General features: G+C 41.0%; 1 protein-coding gene across 1 annotated transcript in view; it reads right to left on the bottom strand.

Moving 5' to 3' along the window:
• ntrk1 (neurotrophic tyrosine kinase, receptor, type 1) overlaps nucleotides 1-20,053 on the bottom strand; it is a 32,352-nt gene extending 12,299 nt beyond the window's left edge. The window contains exons 1-11 of the mRNA XM_071521976.1: nucleotides 19,860-20,053; nucleotides 14,163-14,237; nucleotides 13,431-13,502; nucleotides 9,067-9,135; nucleotides 6,233-6,387; nucleotides 5,332-5,474; nucleotides 4,507-4,645; nucleotides 1,877-2,209; nucleotides 694-711; nucleotides 487-545; nucleotides 270-369 (exon numbers count right to left, since the gene is read on the bottom strand). Coding sequence (XP_071378077.1) covers nucleotides 270-369; nucleotides 487-545; nucleotides 694-711; nucleotides 1,877-2,209; nucleotides 4,507-4,645; nucleotides 5,332-5,474; nucleotides 6,233-6,387; nucleotides 9,067-9,135; nucleotides 13,431-13,502; nucleotides 14,163-14,237; nucleotides 19,860-20,053 — 1,357 coding nt within the window. The remainder of the gene's footprint in view (nucleotides 1-269; nucleotides 370-486; nucleotides 546-693; nucleotides 712-1,876; nucleotides 2,210-4,506; nucleotides 4,646-5,331; nucleotides 5,475-6,232; nucleotides 6,388-9,066; nucleotides 9,136-13,430; nucleotides 13,503-14,162; nucleotides 14,238-19,859) is intronic.
• Between the last annotated feature and the right edge of the window lie 695 nt (nucleotides 20,054-20,748).

Here is a 20,748-nt window from a genome sequence, read left to right as displayed (position 1 = left end):
ACAGAGACAATGTAGTTTAATGCTCAAATGATAAAACAATTGAAAAAAGAAAGACAAAAAGACTCAAAAAACCCGAGGGGCTTATCAAAACGTGTCCAAGGAGAAAGAGAAAAATCATTTGTCACAGAGTATCGTATGTATCTCGGACCCATACTTATATAAGAATGCAATGTGTACAAGTCCTCTCATACATGCTTCACACTCTGACTCAGGATGTACCTAGGTCATGTGTGGAGTCAAATGACATCATGTGTCTGGTGATAACTTACGATGAATGCCAAACTTGGAGCGCTGGCCACACTTAATCACCAAAACCATGACGAGGAGGAAGGTGCAGGCGAACACAGCCAGACCCACGGCCACAGACACCTGTTCAGAGAATGAGACGCACCTTAACAATTATATGGGCTAGCATTGATAATCTATACATTTGCAGTGGAAATGGTCATGCACAGAACCTATATGTGCAATAAATCCAAGAAGTACCCCAAATACTCGACTTTCCAGGTTCTCTGTGACGTCTTCGTCCGATTTGTTTGTGGGAACTGAGGGACAGGGAAAGGTTTTATTAATTTATTACAATTTTAGATAATTTTTATATAATTTATTACAGTCCGTGTTGATACAGTAAGGGAGACACATACTGAGATTTTTAGGAGAATTATGTGAAATCAAAATCAATCAAAGACTTACTTGGATCCATATTAAGGACTAGCATGTGGGAAGAGGCAACACAAATAACAGCATGTTTATAGACGTACAATACATATCGATACAATCACTGCCACAGACACAGAGGAAGATGTAACCAGTACAATGCAAAAGGCATTTACTGAGCTACATGGCATTCATAGACACAAATCCACACACTACCTGTTTCAATGGCAAATGTTCAGCAGTGGATGCTGCCGGATGAAGATTTGCCAGTGGAACACATAATGGATGATGGGAGATTTGTGCCTTTGTATATCATGTAAACAGCTCAGTTAAAGGAAAAAATCTCTCACTCTCACCCTGATAGATATCATCAAGTTGTGACATTCAGTGCACTCACATTTTGTGATGAAGTGTTGTAATTTAAATTTTTGGTGTATCCACTCTCCCTCAACCTGCCTCATCTACTTCTACTTTAGTCAGTGATTTCCTACGTTTCCCAGAATGCCTTTCAACAACCCTAGGAGACAGGTGTGAACTTATTGCTTTCAATCAAAGGTGGGATTATGGGCATTTGTATGCTACATGCAACACGTCTTGTGGCTGCACTGCATTATGGTCTATTCAGGCTGCTGTTGGTGGAGTAATTGGTCTCTCTGACACCAAAACCAGACCATTGGTGTTTTAGATAGGCAAGGCAAGGCAGGGCAAGTTTATTTATATGGCACATTTCGTACACATAGGCAATTCAAAGTGTTTTACACAAGTTATATAAGACACTAGATAAGAAATACAGGATGAGATAAATAAAACAAAGAAATAAAAAGAGATAATAAAGTGTATAAGACGAGAGAATATAAATATATGCATAAAAAGAGAATAAATATCAAGTTGTACAGGCAGTGCAGAATAAAACAGTTTTGAATCTAGTGCTCAGCTGAAAAAACTCCATTGTAGCTAAGCTGAAAATATCTTAATGTGATGTTCACCTATGTTTGGCCAGTTTTCCGCGGGAATAAGAAAACTACACCACCAAACAAGAAAATGGGCCCAGCAATGCAAGGTACATTGACAAAAACAATAGTTATAATAGTGTTTAAGTGTTTCAGATGGATTTTTTCTTTAAGTACGTTGTATTGCACTGATTTGCTCGTCCTTTTTTGGATACTGCCAGGAAAAATATACTACAACTACAAAAAATACTACAATTTCAGCAAGTCACCTGGAATTATCCCCTCTGGATCAAACGGGTCGAAGGGGTTGTCCATAAACTTCCCAGTGGCGGTCGCCTGATCCCGTCCCAACTTGTTCTCCACAATGAGAGTGTAGTGGCCGTTGTTGAGGTGGGTGGGCTTGTTGAGGAACAGGCAGCCGTGTTTAACCGATCCGTCATCTGAGTCGGGGATGAGCTGGGTGTAGGTGTAGCGGCCCTCTGTGAGTCTCGAGCCGTTGTAGAGCCAGCGGATGCTCGGCTCAGGATTGCCGTCCACAGCGAAGGGGAAACACCAGTGGTGCTGCGGCTCAGCGTCTCTCAGGAAGAGGATTTTGACCGGAACTGTTGGGAGAAGGGAGATTTAAGAGTTTAGAGGTGGTGGGAGCCTGACTGGTTAGAGAAGTACAGGCTTGTGACCAGTTTGAAACCCTGGAACGATTGAGAAAACCTCTGTTTGGAAAGTGAATGAATGGCTGTCTTTCCTCCCTTGATAACTAACTTCGAGATGCCTTTGTGCAAGGCACTTCACTGCTACTGGGTTGACCTGCTCAGTGGCCAATAGTAGAAGACTGTGGTTATAATGGGCAGCTCACAGGTGTAAATGTGTGGATGTGAAGCAAAGTAATGCTGAAAATGGTGAAACCCTCAAATGGATTAGATGTAAAGAGTGTAAAGAGAAATGTATTGTGTTATTTCTAAACTGGAAAGTCAACTTACAGAATGAAGAGTTTTGTGAGTCAGGTAGTATGATGTGATTGCCAGTAAGTCAAAACCATGATCATGGACAGAGCTTATTTGAAATTATCAGCCTATACATCATGGTTTTATGCTGAATGTGCACCTTAACCATGTATAACATAAAGTCATTGGTTGGTCAAGCGCCCTATAGGTTCCTCCTGAGTTTCCATGAATCAATGTTCCCCATCTGCACTGCAAACCTGTGCTGACCTGCTATGAATAATGAATCCTGGTCCTCATCGGGCCCCTGACCACAAGAGCTACCTGGAAGCACCGTTGGACATGAAGTTACAGGAAATGGCCTCGTTTAGATCGAAGACGGTGCTGATGTGCAGAGACCCTCGTCCTGCACCGGCCATTCTGCTGCTCTTAACCCATGACCCCGCCTCAGAAAGTGCTGCGCTAACAGGATACTGAGGCATTTGTCTCCTCGGTCGGGATAATCTTCACTCGGGGCTTGCTGAAGTCTGTTACACTGAGTGAAAATTAGCACTACCTATCACATTTAACTAATCATCCATTAGCAACCTCAACTAATCTTACATGAGCTGCATCATTGGAGGGGTTAAAAGGAAACTTGGAATTATGTTTAATGAGCCTGTCGGTGCCATTCTACAATTGAAGAATCGACAAAAATGTTTAAAAATTATTAAAAATGAAACATCATTGCTGGCATCAAAGGCAAAGTACTGTGGTCTCAAAGTTAACTAACCTTATAAAATAGTAGCGTTTGTGATGATAAGATAACATAAGATAAGATAAGATACTTATTATTAAGATAATATTGCACTTCGGGTGGGAAATTTGGGTGCGTCCTCCTCTCTCTATGGATGCATAATGTTTTGATATGAAGTTCTTCCATTCTGAATTCATCATTTCACTTTAAAGTGGAAATAACATTCTAGAAAGCAAAATTTAGAAATGCATGTTTTTACTCTTTTTAAAAAAAAAGAAAAAAAAGAAAGCCACAGCAGTCTTGTGAATCAGAGAGCCACTCTGCAGTAAACACCCAGTGTTCTGGGAGGTAATTAAGAGTAATTAAAGGGCTAGCGGTTAACGAGTGTCCGTCCACCAGGGGGGCTGATGTTGATAGATTAGCTGCACTAACGTATTTACTGACTGCCAATCACTGCGGATGAAGCGGTTTTCCGGAGTAGGAGGGAAAAGTCCATTAGCACAGGCTCAAATCAGATCTTAGCACGGTTATCAGCCCCATTTTCCTGATGTTCATTATCTGTCCCTCGATGCTCATGCATTTGGCTTCAGCTGATTGGCGCCCCCACTCTTTTTGGGCTTTATTTTCTAATGAGTGTCACTGACTTGGTGATATATGATATTGTTTGGGCAATATTTTCAGTAATGTATCACTAATGCATCCGACGCTGTTTTCTGTGGGGCCACTGGGTGCTGTCATTCCTCGGTGTTGTTCAACTTTCAGATGCACTAATGCATCTGAAAGTCGAAAACAACAATACGTCTCTTGGGTCAAGCTGCAGCTGTAATCAGAACAGAAGTATAGTGTATGCGAGGAGAAGGAGTTCTGTAAGAGCAGGGTGAGGTAAGGTTACTTTCCTCTGTCCTCTCATTGCATACCTGTATTAAATGACAGAACCTTCCTACAGCACTTCTCACATATTATTGTAACACTTTTCGCCAGTTGCCAGAATGAGTGGCAGCTGACAGAAAAGCCCCATTAGAAGCTTGGTGGGAACATACACTTATTTGTAGAAGGGGCATTTATGAGAACTCAGCGCAGAGCATTTTCTTTTCTCTGGCTGTCCACCCTGCCTGCACAAGAAAAATGGACCCAGTGTGCTCTTGCCCTAACCCCCATTAAGCCCGACAACTCGCATTGAGCCTGTGAGCTTTCAAGAGTGCGGTTTTATTTCGCAGGCACTTACACTCGATGTCCAACTGCACCACGTCCTCCCCGGGCCCAGCTTGGTTCTCCGCCTCACAGGTCAGATTGTGGAGGTTGTCTCTGGAGGAAACCTCGGCGAGGTAAAGCACCAGCACTATTGTGGAGTCCGACATTTTCTCCTTGAGCAGCCGAAGGGGCAAACAGGGAGCAGAAGGGGTTAGCATAGTCATAACTATGTATGCTTCACTGACGTTTACAGGATAGAAGGATGAAATGGAGATCAAATACAGATCAACAGTAAAAAGCAAAAAAAGCAAGCGTTTGATGCACACTGTGCACACTGAACTATTACTATGGAATATGTCATGGTGTAATAATAACTTAGTTTCCAAGATAGTCCAAAGATAAATCACATTATTTTACAGCTTTATCTGTCTTTAGATTGACTTTCATTATAAACAGACATGATATTCACAAATACTTGGGGGTACACTGCAAAAAATCTTCATCTTAACCAGTCGTTTATTCTTACAAATGCTATTTTGTTGTAAAACAAGTCAAAAATTATTTCACCTGGTTCCAAAGCAGTTTCACTTGTGTCATTATCATGTAACATTACCTCAAAACAACTGGACTGATGTGACTAATTTAAAGATATTGTCTCTTGTTCCATGACTTAAATTACTTGATAACTTGGCTGTTACTCTCTTTGCCTTCATATATTTATTATGGTTGGAGATGGATGTTTTTTTAAGAATTTGATAATTTTGTCCCTCTTGAATTTGTATTTGCAAATATTTCTGGCATATGATGCCTTCACTATGGCTTACTACTGGTGAGTATTACCAAACCAAATCTCCACTACCTTGGTGAAGTAGCGAGATTGGAGCTGGTCAGTTCTCCACCTGACTGTTGGAGGAGGACTTCCCGTCACGATGCACTCAAATGTCAGGTTGCCTCCTTCCTGGATCTTGTTGTTGGAGGGGAGGATCGTCACCTCAGGCAGACCTGAGCACAGCAGTGGCACAGAATGAACAGCAGCATAGCAACAGATTTATGTGATGGCACAACTTAGGGCGGAGCTACACTAAGCAATTTTTTGAGTAATTCAGATGGCCAATGCTTCTAACTATAGGCAACAGTGTGAGCCACAGGGTCGAAAATCTATTCACGTTTCCTGGCAACAAAACATTCCTGCTGTATGTGATTAAAGCAACAATGCTGAGGCCATTCCTTTGGCAATGTTGCCTATCATAGTTGGCTAGAGGGTTGCCCTGTATATCACCACCTCTAAAATGAAGAATAGCAATTCATTTTCCAATGTCACAGCAGTGTTAGATCAGTGGTTCTCAACCTTGTCAGGTTTTGACCCCCTAAAAGGAGTGATGCCTGCTTGCAGCTGCTTATTTCAGGTGTTAATGTGCAGAAAGCCGAACACTGACAGCAAATGATTTTTATTTTCCCTTTTCAGGCAGTTTTACTTGATTAATTCTTAGAAGAAGCTGTCAGGTTTCAAATATTCATTATTCCACAAGAAAAGGAGATTTATCACAAATATTAAAATGCCAATTTAGAGATATATTTTTTTCAGGTTCCATAAATCATCTTGTGATTCCCGCAAAAATCAGAGCGAGGCAGAGAGCCACTGTGTTAGATAACACACATTGCACATCTTACTATAATTATGCATTACTAATAACATATAGTGTAATTTTGCATAAATGTGCCAAATGAAGTTCAAATAGGAAAATGAAAGCTGAACCCACTGCAGTTATCCATCACTAAGGAGTTGAGTGATATTTCCTGCTCGTCGGACTGGCAGTACAACATCTGGTTGTCCAGGTCGCCTCGTTCGTTACGCTGCCACTGCTGCAGCCAGTGGAGATCACATGAGCACATGAGAGGGTTGTCCCTCAAAACCCTGAGCAGGAAAACAAAGAGAAAAAAAATACACATCATTAGTCACAAATTCTGTTTTGGATTCCATTTTACTCCATTCCCCTGACAAGGCAGCACTATACAGACCAGGGCTTCAACCAGGACATGTTTACTATAGACCAAAATTTTCTCCTAGAAAACAATCCGGTGAGGTGTAGCAGTGAAGAAAGATATAAATGACAGAAAGAAGAGAAAAAGATGATATTTGACACAAAATAGGGTCAAAAGGCAAAACACTGATGGAATACAAAATGAAACATATGAATTTTAAAACCACAATCAACCTTTTTATAGGATTATATTTATACATATTTATTATTATTTTAATATAAATTATTGGAGTTTTACTTGATGGATGCAGCAACACAATGTAAGTAATGACAAAGTGTGTATAAAATATATACCAAAATAGTTACTTACAAAATAGAGAATATAAGCTTAAATATGTCTGTACACTTTGTACTTGTGTTGATGCGTCCTTGTGAGTATATTGTGTATTTGGGATATTTTATATATATAAGTACTACCACAGCATTATTGTGAATCACAACAATTTTGATATGTTAATACACAGGTGAATAGACTGGCATAAGGCCAAGGTAAAATAAAAAAAATAAAAAAGGTTTCCAATTCTGTATTTTGACATTCAGTGTGAGGGCAAGTATATTGCTAATGCTTTGATTGGGGATTTTCCCTGCACAGTAAAGTTAGTATTTAGTCACCAACTTTAGTCACCAATTCCCTGCAAACTTGTTGTTTGCAGGGAATGCTCTTCTCCAGAGGGCCAACACAATTTCCAATAGTTGAACCCAAAAAGTGAAGGAGAAGAAGAAGAAGAGCACTCCCTGCGAAGTGGAGGTACATAAAGCTCTACAGGTGATGAAATTTTGAACACAATCAAACGTCACGTCGGCAAAAACTCGGAAAATAAGGCCCAGGTCGAAAATAACCGGAATTATCCTGTGAGGAATAGCCAGCCAGGAGAAACCCAACTGTTTAAGTGACCCTGCAACCTGAGGTACTGTAATAGGAGGGCTGGATGTGGAGCTGCTGCACTGACTCAGACCTTGACATTTAGTCAACCATCAGAAAATAGAACAAATGGACAATCTAACAGCACATAATAGACAAGGGAGAGAAGAGGAGAAGAAAATGAAAAATAGATTCCCCTCAGAGTTAATCATGTCTTCCACACTGTACCAGAGTGCTTTGGGGCTAGAGGCAGCATGTGCAGCTTGGCAGCGGCTCTCAAACAAGGCTGTTAAGAGTCTGGCAGTGATGATGCAGCACAAATATGAAGCAGTTATTACATAGAGAGTTCTGTACCTAATGTTAACTTCATATCGCTTAATCTGTATTTATGCTCACAAATTTTTGGTAGATTGGAGTTTTAGTTCTACAAACATTTCTCGGACAGCTAATCTCATTGGCTGAGTTAAACCTAAATGGGCGGGGCTAATGAACCACAATTTCTCTGGGTAATAGTGAGTTCACAAGTTGCTCAGAAGGTCTGACATCCACGACTTCCAGCATTGCATTCACGTGGTGTTTTGTTGGAAAATCAAACAGGAAAACAATAAACAAACATGGACGTGTTGCAGCTTAATGCTAATTTAACAAACTTCATTTAACACATTTGACACAAAACTTGATTTTTCCGCCATGCTGAAAAGGTTAAAGGTTATATCATTGCATCATAACCTGGAATATTTTCTTGTTTTATCAACGTTCCAACGTTCATGTGAAATTTCCCATTATATCCAATTGCACGTGAATGCGGGGTAAGTAATGTTTGATTGAAGCCCAGTGCAAAAGGTAAGGTAGTAGCTAATATTATGAAGAATACTCTTGCTAATAACTGAAAAAAATGCAATCTAGCCATAAGTTATAGGTTAGCTAGTTAGCCTAGCTGACCATCAAAGTTCAAACTACAGCTAAGCTAGCTGCTGACCTTCCAACATTATGAGTCATGGCAAGTCGTTGCCATGTATATTTTGACCAGAGTTACTTCTTTGCCATTCACATTTGCCAGTTAGCTAACTTGCACTCTGAAAAACTGTGGTTCTTTGGCTCCGCCCACTGAGGTTTAACTAACCAAAGAGATTATTTCTGCCTTAGAGAAATGTTTGTCTAACTAAAACTCTACATAAACTATAAAAATGAAGCTGACAGACACTTGGCTTATCTTTGACATGAAATCTACATTATTTCAGCCTTCTGCAAAAAACAACTTAAGTGCAATTTGTGCTTTTGACTTGATGCATTTGACTCAAAAACTGAATTATGTGACTGTAATATTTTGAGAATTACACAGTTGCATGCGTTAAGGTCTCACATTGTATATAGTGTTTAAAGCATGCTTATAAGTGACAAGAGAAGCAATGTTTCTACACATGGAACAAATACTTTACGTAATGAATATTGATATTGATTCTATGCGTTGTAGTGTATTTATGTATAGTCTACTAGTCGAGATACAATCTTGCCATGTCTTGAAGTAAGGTCCTGTCTGTCCCTGTACCATGTGGGCCAGTTAGTGTGCTACCTTGTCACTAAACTTGTCATTAAACTTGTTGTCATGTCACAGCACCATGTCACCAAGACAAATTTCAGACGTGTTCGGCAATGAAAGTATTCTCATTCTGATGTCAGTGTGACTCACAGGTTGAGCAGAGGTAAAAAATGAAACACCTTCCAGCTGATGTGCTCCAGGAAGTTTGATGCAAGGTTCCTATGAGACGGAGAGAGAAGAGACATGACATTATCATCAACATTTGAGAGGAGATACAGTCCATGACATTTTCATATTAATACATTTCCATTTTGCTATTCTCTATCGCCGATTGATGTAACGCAATAGTGATTCAACCTATATCCAGTTCATGAAAGCTTTTACATTTGCTGTTCTAAACACCGGGTGTTTGGTAGCTCTTTCCAGGGAAAAATCCTCTGGCACACAGGAAGTGATGCGTTTGACATTTCACGTTTGTTTGGAATAAACAGAAGAAGAACTGGGTAGTTAGCATGAGCAGCGAAAGCCACCATGGCTGAACAGACAAAGAAAAGAGCACCACCTACAGAAACTCAAACTGCATCAACAGAAAACCCAAAGAAAAAGACGTCACAGTACTGGACACACTGTTTGATTGACAGGTGATCTGTGGGAAGTGCAGTGCAGAAACACCACAGCAATGAGCGCTTAGCACCAGAGATAAGGACACTACAGCAGGGCGGATGCCTGGCAACACAGATGCTTGAACTCCAATTGAAGGATCGTCTCTGTTCCCTGTTCCACCCTGCTAATAAATTACTTTCCCAGTAAAGCGCAAATTGAATGGATCCATGAAATTGATCCACTGTGAAATTTGTGATTTGCCTTTTATGAATATGACTTTTAGCTTCTAGATCAGCTTTGAGAGGAGCAGAGACTGTGAGAAAACACAGTTGTGTGTGCTGAAGAAGCGGAGGGAGAGATGGAAAAACACTGAGATGATAGTAGATATTCTGGTTATACTGAAAAAAACAAGTTTGTCAAAAGTACTGTCACAGTATTGGACACACAAGTGACTCTCGCATATTCTCATTTTAACTGTTGTCTCATCTCATCTCTTACAGACATATATTCCCAAATCTGATTGACTGTTTGATTTACTGCCACATGTAAACAAAAATGGTCACAATACCTTGGAACTGAGTTATGTGTGTGTGAGCTGTTTTGCAAACCTCTCATCTTAATTGTTACTTTGACAAAGAGGATACATCATCTCACTCTGAAAAATTTGACCTGTTCTCAGTGTACATTAGGGAAGAAGTCAAGTACAAAAACTTTCTTTTCATTTCTGGAATCTAGTCAACAGCTGCAGTTGAGTCATGCTGTGATTTGATCGCTCACTTCAGAACAATGCGTACCTGCTTTGAGTTACTCTCGGCGGAAAACCTTAATGCATCCAAATGGGCTCTGATCAATTACCTTGGCAAGTATTTCACATCCAGGGCTATATTCACAAACACCACCAGCACACCTCTCAGTGTTTGCTCAGTGTTCAGTACATTAGGTGATTAGTCCAGAGTCACAAACACTCGAAGGCCACTGCTCGGCTACACAGGGCAAAATACTTTACAGTTCCCGGGTTCGACTGGTCTAATTAAGAGTTGCATTAGCTAAATAGGTTTTTTTTCTATTTTAATACGAAGTACTAGAAGAAGAAAAATCACATAAGCAGACATATAAGTTAAAAGCTTAGACAATGTAGAGGCCTTTTTACTGTAATAAAAATTTCAAATGCAAAACTGATATGGTGATTCATCTATATTCATATAATCATACATCTAAAACCCTGCATGTCAGGCTGTTGCAATAATCCTGACAAGTTTATGCTGCATATCCTCCTTTTGCCATTCCTCCCAGGTCCGCTAAAATATCATCACAGTGGCTCTCAAATGATCCTCAGACAGCCAGGGCTGTAAATAAACCCGCCTCAGAAGATGACAGCGGACCACACTGGGGAGTGTGCACATGGAAGCCAATACATATTCACTCTGGCAGGGCCAACCGGGGCCGGCAGGGGTTCAATTATTTGTTTTCCTTGCTCCCAAAAGTTCATGTCAGATGGGTTAGCCGTTGGGGCTTATCCATTACCGGCTCGATTCCTCCCCGGGCCACAGGGGGAGAGCAGAGCCGGGAATAGCTGCTCATTCTCTGAGCCATTCTGAAGCATTGCATACATCTAACAAGGGAAAGTACTAGTGGAAAAAGTACTCAAATCCTTTACTTATAAGTAAAAGTAGCAATAGCATAATGAAAAAACACTCAAACATTCAAAATTGAACTTAAGTAAAAGTATAGAAGTATTAGCTGTAAAATGTACTTAAATATCAAAAGTAAAAGTACTCACACCTCTTTCAGAGTGCTAAATTATTGATGCATTAACCTGTAAGAAGTATTATAATGTTGTAGGTCTAAATTCTCCATATACCGTTGTGTAGTTTAAACTCTAAAAAATGCATCATATTTTATGAGCTTAGAAAAAAGTACAATATTTCCCTCTGAAATGTAGTGGAGTAAAAGTACAAAGTCTCACAAAATGGTAATACTCAAGTTCCAGTACCTCAAAATTGTACTGAAGTACATACTTGAGTAAATGTTACTTTCCACCTCTGGGGAAGACAGATTCAGGACTGTGGTTGAAGAAAAAGGAAGACTATATCTCAGAAGGTGGTCCATGCTTCCACATTGGGGTCGCCTCCATGTTCACAGTTTACTTTGGGCACCGTCCAATCCCCCTAATCTCAGAAACACATCTGTCACACTCCAAAAGCCCCCCACCCCACCCAGCCCCAGCCCACCCCTTCCCTCCTCAGTGAAATATTGATTAAGCGATAATGGACCCTTAGTGGAGTGTATTTATTATGCATCAGTTGTCGATAATCCGCCAAAGTGAGCGAGTAAAAGGTGACTGGTGGATGTCCTCTCCAATTTCTCGAGCGCGCCCCCCCCCCCCCCCCCCCCCATTCATCTCTTCCTCACAACCTGCCTGTCTTTCAGATAAACAACATCGGACATGTCGCACACACTCAGTATGATGAGGACAAGATGGGGGGATAACGGTCAGCTGCTGATGAATAGACATGTTTGCAAGGTTCCAGTCGATAAGAGAGCGTACTATTGTTTGTTGTTGTGGATGACAACTATTCAGAAAAGCAAAGACAATAAACTGAGAGATAATGTGGTTTTCCAAAAAATAGAAACATTACATAAAGGTTGGAATTCAAATACCAGGCTGACCGCTGTGGCTCATTTGTGGAAAAAGAGCTTGTCAATATTGCATAGATAAAAGCTTTTTAACATCCCATCTCAGAAGTGGTATGTTTTTGCAGACCTGAAACAAATAGTATTTGCAAAAGATCTTAGTGTTTTTTCATAAATTGATTGTGGTGCCAGATGGGCAGGGTTTGCAAATATCAATTTAGAAACGCACACTAAATTCACTTGAATACTAAAGTACACTAGTTTGTCTAAACTTGCTGGCTTTCTCTGTGTGGCCCTGTGCAGTGGTGGAAAGTAACTAAGTACATTTACTCAAGTACTGTACTTAAGTACAATTTTGAGGTACTTGTACTTTACTTGAGTATTACCATTTTATGCTACTTTATACTTCTACTCCACTACATTTCAGAGGGAAATATTATACTTTTTACTCCACTACCTTTATTTGATACCTTAAGTTACTAGTTACTTTGCAGATTCAGATTATTAATACAAAATATAATCAACTAGTAAATTGTGATGTATTATTATAGATTACTGTAAGCTACCCAGCAGTATATAAAGTAGTGGAAATCAGCCCCACCTTTTCCAGCTGCAAAATTAAAGTGATGCTTACACATTAATGCATCAATAATTATAATTCAATAATATAATATATACTGTATTATTCTGAAATGGGCCATTCTGCATAATGAATACTTTTGTTGCTTTAAGTACATTTTGATGCTGATACTTTTGTACTTTTACTTAAGTAACATTTTGAATGCAGGACTTTTACTTGTAACAGAGTATTTTTATACTGTGGTATTTCTACTTTTACTTAAGTAAAAGATCTGAGTACTTCTTCCTGTGTGGCAAACAGTTGTTCTGGTACTTGCAACAGATTTATACAAATGTCAGGAAATATTAGGAAATTCTAGTGAAAGTAAGGCTGGTTTCCTGTAACAAACTTAACACTATCAAAAGCATGACTCAAACCCTGATGACACAGCCAATCCCCTCTCTGAGACTCCTTGTAATGAATGCAATTTGTGGCTTGCATTAGCGTAACTGGGGTCACAATAGTATCAAATCCACGGATGACTAATACAACTACTCGAGGAATAAAGTGATTCTGATTCTGAGAAACGAGACATGAGACTTGTGCAATATTCAAGGGCTGGCTGACCGTTGACTGACACCGACAAATAGGCTGACCCACACATGGGCCAAAACATGAAAAGGAAAGACAATCCTTTTGTATTGACAGGGACACTTACACATACTGGAGCTTGAGGTTGTGCTGGAAGGCGTTGGCAGAGATCAGCCTCAGCTTACAGGATGTGACCGTGCTGGCAGGGAGGAGAAAGCACAACAAACCTCAGAGCAAACATGAAGCAAAAAAACCCACTGTTTACATACGTTGCTGAAAAATAAGCATTCAAAACTATGGCTATGCTGTCAGTTTGGACATGCTTCCTGAGATGAGCACACAGCTGTATCATATATTGAATGTTGGCATGTAGGATCCTGCTGTCCTTGAATCATGAGTGGCAGTATGTACCGTGAAATAAGTATTCAAACTATTTTTTCAGTTATACATTGTGGCAATCTACCACTAGTGGATCTAAACAGCAGGATCTGAATGAATGGCAAATTCAACCTCAGAATAAAGACATTATGTGCAACAGAAGCTAATTGAGAGCGCCATAAAGGGAAGTGAATGTTGTGCTGTAATGTTTGAGACAACATGGATCGCTCTAACAAGGCTGTAGAAAGCGGTTGTATAGGATGAGTTAATGCACTTAGAATGACATATTGTATTGAGAAGAGCACTTACTGAACACATATTCAAGCATGTGTAATGAAATGCAAGTCTTGGTGTATACGATACAAGGGCGTGCATTACAAAAGGCTTGTCCAATATTGGTAGGCGTGAACTGATTAAGTCATGCCTAGTGTCTAGTATCTTTGTCTGAAAGTGTGTAAGCTGTGGGAAAACCATTACTTACAGGTTCTTCAGCTCTCTGTAGTTGACAAGATCAATTTCTGTAATATTCTCCAGGCCCGCTTGGTATTCTATGTAACTAGTTGATAAAACAGAGGAGAGGAAAGTTGCAAAGTTATAAATACAGGCATTCTGTTACGGCCTTCAACGTATTGTTGTGTACATGTTCAGTTATGCCCAACTGAATGAAAATAATACAAAAAAGATTGAAAAGCAAGACACAAAACAGTTGGAAATGATAAAAACAAATCAACACATTCCTGGGACAGAGACATAGAACAGAACAGAATGGAACAAAATGGAACAGAATGAAACAGAAGAGAGCAGAACAGAATGAAACATAACAGAATGGAATGGAATGGAACAGAACGGAACAGAGCAGAGCAGAGCAGAGCAGAGCCGAATGGAACAAAATGGAACAGAATGAAACAGAAGAGAGCAGAACAGAATGAAACATAACGGAATGGAATGGAATGGAATGGAATGGAACAGCGTAGAACAGAACAGAGCAGAACAGAACAGAACAGAACAGAACAGAACAGAACAGAACAGAACAGAACAGAACAGAATGGAACGAAACAGAACAGAACAGAATGGAACGGAACGGAAAGGAACAGAACAGAACAGAGCGGAACGGAACGGAACAGAGCAGAACAGAACAGAACAGAACAGAACAGAACAGAACAGAACAGAATGGAACGAAACAGAACAGAACAGAATGGAACGGAACGGAACAGACATTGCTCCATTCCTACTCAAAGTAAAGCAGAAAAATAATAATCCATATTGCGACCGTACAAAAGGCTGAAAGCAGCAGAGGAGACTGAAAATGTGTCACCTTCAAGGTAAGTTGTGTCAATGTTCAGTTGTGCATTGTACCTTTTTTAATGGCGTTTTACTATATTGCACATTTCAGAGTGGAGAGGGACGGCATAGACGAGAGAGAAAGGGGGCGGGGCTCATATGCGACAGTGGGATTCGAACCCACGATGTTGTGAGTCCATCGCTACAGTGGAGAGGCATGACATGCAAAAGAGGGAATGAGTGCGTGACTTGTGTGTCAGCTCACTGAGCCGCTCCCACCTCCACCAAACACTGGACAAAATACAACCACTGATAACAAAACCAGGCACAGACTTGCAGGGTCCAACAAACCACAAAGCTCAGACTTAATCTACTGCAAAGGGAGGACTTGGGGAAAACAAAAATGAATGTCTTAAGAGACGCCAGGCAGACGTTGCTGATGGGAAATTCTCCTCAATGTGTCATTTTCCACTTTTCCAGACATACCTCAGAATAACTAGTGAGCTGTAGATCAATTCAGCACTCAACGCAAGGACACCCAGCTCTTTTCATGAACTGTTTGAATAGATGGCTGGATCGGACCTACCAAGGATCCTGTCAATGCAAAATGTCTACCCCATTCTCTCCCCTCCGCCCCTTTCCAAGTATATATACCTGTAGCTGAACCTTTTCCACTGAGCTCAGGGAGACGCTCCCTTTGGTGAGCCGTACTGAAAAAAAAACAGCTGGATTCAACTTATGAAGGATTTTGTCTATGTGAACGTATCTTTAGGCAGAAGGTTAGTTTTGATCCTTCAAACTATAAACGTATGAGGAAAGAAAATGGAGAGGGGTGGAGGGGCACGGCGATGAAAAAAAAAAACAACAGGTCTAACTGCTTTCTGAAAGTTCTCTGTTATGAATTTGCAAATATCTAACAATGTGAAAAGTCATATATGTCCGATATTCTGTCTTTAGTAAATGGTACAAGTTCAATCAATCAAGCAATAGATAGATAGTTAGAAAGATAGATAAATAATCTCTGGGGGACAATGTGCCATGTATCCCAAAAAAGATAATTTTGGACACAAAAAACAACACTTTCATAGTTTCTCCACAGGGAAATTGGAGTGTAAAGCATGTTCCAAAAAATACCTGCAGTAATTTCTAGTTGATGACAGCCAATTTCAATGGCAATGTTTCAACCTTCCAGTTCCCTGTTTGTCAGCTGCAGCACACAAACATTTTTATTCATGTCTGATTGACCCACACAGCAATAATGTGATTACAGGGCAGGTGGGCCCAGGATCGCCCATCGCCTTCACTTATTGGATTGAGCCAAGTGGTTGTATATCATCTATTGTTCCCGGGCGGGGGCATTGGCTGGCAATTCACAGAATTGCATTTATAACTCAGCATATGATGAATTTCGGCCCCTGTTCCAGAGTTAATGGCCCCTTGTTTGTTCCACGTATCGGCTGTGTTCCCTTGCACCGCCAATACGCCGAAGTGTTGTCGTTTACTGGCACGCAATGCACCACGGTAAACAAATGCCGAGAGAGACCCTCTCACTTATTGATTGAATGGTTCAGAGAGAATGTCGAGCCTCACCCAGAGCTCAACGAAACACGTTTAGCTGCAGGTACTGGGAAATAGCTTTGAGGAGGGAGAGAGAGAGAGAGGAGAGAGAGGAGAGAGAGAGGAGTGAGAAAGAGAGAGTGGGGTATAGATGAAGGCAGGCAGAAAGCAGCAGTAAATTGACTTGCTCCACTGAAATAGCGTTTCACAGATGTGGTTCCTTCTTTAACAAGTGCTAATTGCTCCGATCCGGAGGCAGGAACAAAGAGAGAACAGCGTGGCGGTGCAGAGAGTGACATTTAGTTTTCTATGTTGGAGCTGACTGGCGGGTTGCATAAGAATAGAGCAGCCCTCTGTAAATCACAGGTGGTCATTTTCTACTTCTTTCTCTCTGAAAAGTTATGAAAAGCCAATGTTAAATAACAGCCATGTACTGTAGACTTTGAAATTTTAGGTTGAGTGCAAGTCTCACTTCATAAACAACAACTTTGATGTATTTTTTTTTTTTTTTAGAACACATTTCCCGACTGATTGTCTGTCCATAGGCTATGTGATGGTACAAGGTGTGATGAAGTTCCCAGTTGTACAAGTATGGCTGTAAAGTACTAACTACAGCATACTCGTCTCCAAGCCGCAGGTGAGGATCAGCTACAAACCATGTTCTCAGAAGCAGTGTCCTTTGCAGTCTATTGAGCTCCAGCTGAGCCATACCAAAAGAACATAAAAAGGGTCAAAACAACCTCGGTGGCCCACACAGGTCAGCCACATCTCTGGGGAAATGGAATTTACATCTGAGTCTCAAAAATTGAAAAATACCTGTCCTCCCACGTGCATTTCAAGTTTATATGGGTCTCCGCCAAAGAGTGGCAAATGAAGTAACGATTTGTTACAAATTGAATTACAGTTTTTTTTTTACAATTGGTTACAAACTTTTCTCAATACTGAGTCCACTTTTTCAAAACTCTTCACACTGTTGTCTGTACCGACACGCAGCTTGGCACAACAGTTAATTTCACACCCAAAATGCACCAAAACTACCAAAACACTGCATACTTGTGTGAAAATCAAATAATTATACCAAAACACCAGCACTAGTTTTCTCCAACAGCAACACTTTGTCACTCATAGCATTACAGTAGATGTGTCATTTTATGGCAATCTTTGATGTAGTAAATCATTTTGTGCTCTCTAGTTTTTTGTTGTGTGTATATATATATTTGTTGTTGTTATTGTTACTGTAATTGTATAAGAAATGTGTACATTGACTTACTGTAAGAGTAAGACAATGTAAGAGTAAGAATGGTACCTCTTTATAGAATGTACTAGAGTATACTACAGGAACAAGTCATAGGAATGCAACAGGAAAACAGGAAAAGCTTCAATGTGCTTTTTTTTTTTTGCCATAAAGTAATTCAAAAATAAACTGGAGTAAATGAAAATTGCTGTAAGGAAAACAAAAGTCAATACTGTAATAGTTTGCTCAAAAAACAAAAGAAAAAAAACAAAAAATACAAATCATGTTACGTAGTCCCGGTCTCCTGCGTTTGGCCACATGTTTTCGTCCACATCACACCTTCTGTATAGGTGGTAATGAGATGGGACTGAGATGGGAACTCACCTGTGGTTGGTCTCATTTACATACTTTCAATCAATAATTTTTCACTGTTTCACTGCTGTCCACTTGAATGTATGTTTTGAACTTGTCAATAGAAGTTTTGAAAAGAGTATGTAAGCATGTGCAGAATGGGCTGTAGATACACATGGTTTTGCTGGTGGTTGACTTTGAGTGAGAAAAGAATTCAAGTATTTTGAAAGCTGTGGTCATTGAATGTCTTTTGTGTTAAACCAATGCATTTTGTGTTAAAGCAAGGCAAGAGTCAGTCACAGTTTGGTCTGCATAGACTTCTGTTGTGCTAACAGTGTGAAGAGTTTTGAAAAAGTGCGTCTAGCATTGAGACATGCTTGTAACCAACTGTGATCTCGAGAGCATATACAAGACTCTTGTGCTTTTAAATGCAATAAATAGCCTACCTTGTACAAAGAAAAATGTTCAGTTTATTATCACCAGTATAAGAGTCTGAAGTCTCAGGGTTTATAGAGCATTGCAGTCTAATGAAAACCTCATATCTCCGCAAGATCTTTTGTGAATTTTTTTTCTTTTTTGAGAAATTTCACAAAGCATCTTTTTTCCATGCAGTCTTTTTTAAACATTCACTGTGTTTTGAATGGGTTTCATAAATAGAAGCGCCAGAACTTGTACTCAGTGACCATGTAAACTTTCATCTTTCAAAGTAAAAATAATGAAAAACACCAAAACTGGAGTTGTGAGGTTTTCATGCAACAGCAGCAGTAAGTTTCCCACAATGCTACAACAGTCTTTGGAGCCTTTGGAGACCGTGAGGCCGCATGTAGGACCGCTGGACTGTAGCGCAAGACATCAGTTCCAGTCACTCTGTGCCAGTTCTGGTCAGTATGAATCCATAATTGATTTCCAATAACCAAGTGACTCTAAATTACTGCCATGCTAACACATCTCAGATTTCACTAGAATTACTACATCAAAGTAATGAATGTTATAACTTAGCACTTGGATCAGGCTAAAACTAAGAACAAACATTTGTTGCACATGTGACGAAAACAGACCACAGGATTTATCATAAGCTGAATTTGATTGAATCAAAATGGCAGATTAAATACAGCGAGGCATATCTTCTCTCCATCCAGAAAAACATCATGGAAGCCTTTCACCCTGACTGAACCCCGTTGGCATGTCATTAACTTGTGGCGACGAGCACTTGTTGTTCTTAAGACAAACATCACAACACGCGCAAAGCAACTTAGCAATGGCATAACACCGGATGATCCAATCTACATAACTGCTCCATCTTTGTCCAGCAGGAACAAACATCATGGACTCTTCTGCTTCTTTTTCACTGATGCTGTAAAAACTAATTTCACGGCCATGGTTGTTGAATGATTATTATTATTACTCCATTTGAACGCCAGAACTAACATAGGAGACTGACAGGCTCTCCTCAACAAAGGCACAGAACTCTGGAAATCTTTAGTATATTAAATATTTTCCTAACCTGAACCTTAGATCAGATGCGAAAACAGTCACAAATGGAGCTGCCCCTGAGACTCCCAATCTAACCCCACTCCGAGCTCCAAGCCAAACCAACAAATTGATAAGCTGAACACGCACAGAGAAAATCGAAGTTGGCAAACCATCAACACCAAGGCATGTGAACACATCTAACACACTCACACTCTCACTTAGAGGCACATGCAAAGCTACCGCCTCTCTCAAGCGAACACCCAACAGCCCAGGCGCACTTACATCTCTGTCACGTTCTCGCTCTCTTGCGGTGCCAGCGCCGGGATGCTGGTGATCCCGTCGGGCTCCAGGCACTGCAGCATGGCAAAAGAGCACCGGCAAGCCGACGGGCATCCTCCCGAGGCGGGCGCCGCCGCCAGGCAGAGCAGGGCGAGCACCAGGGGCAGAGGCGCTGCCAGGGCCGGGGTCGCCGCCATCAGAGCTGTGCCCACTGCCACAGCCATGATGGGATGCTCAAAAAGGATCTTCTCAGCACCGGCAAACGTTTTGGCTTTTTTTAAGCAGTTGAAGTTGGTGGTAGTATCTGTGTAGTTCACCTAATAAGGAGTAGACAGCGAGAGGTGGGGAGCTTTCACACACAGTAGCTCTCCTCTTGGCTCTCTGGCAGGGTTGAGATCCCAGCTGGTCAGGGTCTGGTACTGAGCCACAGCTGTACTGAGCAGCAGGAGGGGGAGGCAAGCAGGCAGGCAGGCAGGCAGGCAAAGGGCCTCTGGGGACATTGGTGGTGGGCTGCAGCCTCCCTCTGTTTCTCTCTCTCTCTCTCTCTGTCTGTCTCTCTCTCACTTTCTCCCTCTCTCCTCCTCTCCTCCACGATGAAGGGAGGGGCAAGACAACAGAGGCCATTAGTTGACTCTGTGTTGGAGAGCCACAGTCACCAGACACCTCAGAGAGTCAGAGAGTGAAGGGGGAGGGACGGGTTGAGGGGGATGTTGATGATGATGATGATGATGATGAGAGGAGGATGGGAGAAGGGTGGAGGAGGAGACAGGATGGGATGAGGGAGATGTCATCTGCCCCCGGAGTGAGAGGTCTGCCGTCCCACCAGCAGCTAGAGGTGCGAGCAAAGCCAAGAAGTCAGGGCTCTTGGGTGCCTGAACCCATACAGTACTGG

The sequence above is a fragment of the Centroberyx affinis genome, unplaced genomic scaffold (assembly GCF_046629955.1).
Source record: "Centroberyx affinis isolate AG114_WGS23_722 - 3 ecotype Tasmania unplaced genomic scaffold, CSIRO-AGI_Caff_v1 ptg000948l_1, whole genome shotgun sequence".
NCBI classification, from domain to species: Eukaryota; Metazoa; Chordata; class Actinopteri; order Beryciformes; family Berycidae; genus Centroberyx; species Centroberyx affinis.
The sequence above is the reverse complement of the archived record's forward strand: the minus strand, read 5'-3'. Positions and strand labels throughout refer to the sequence as shown.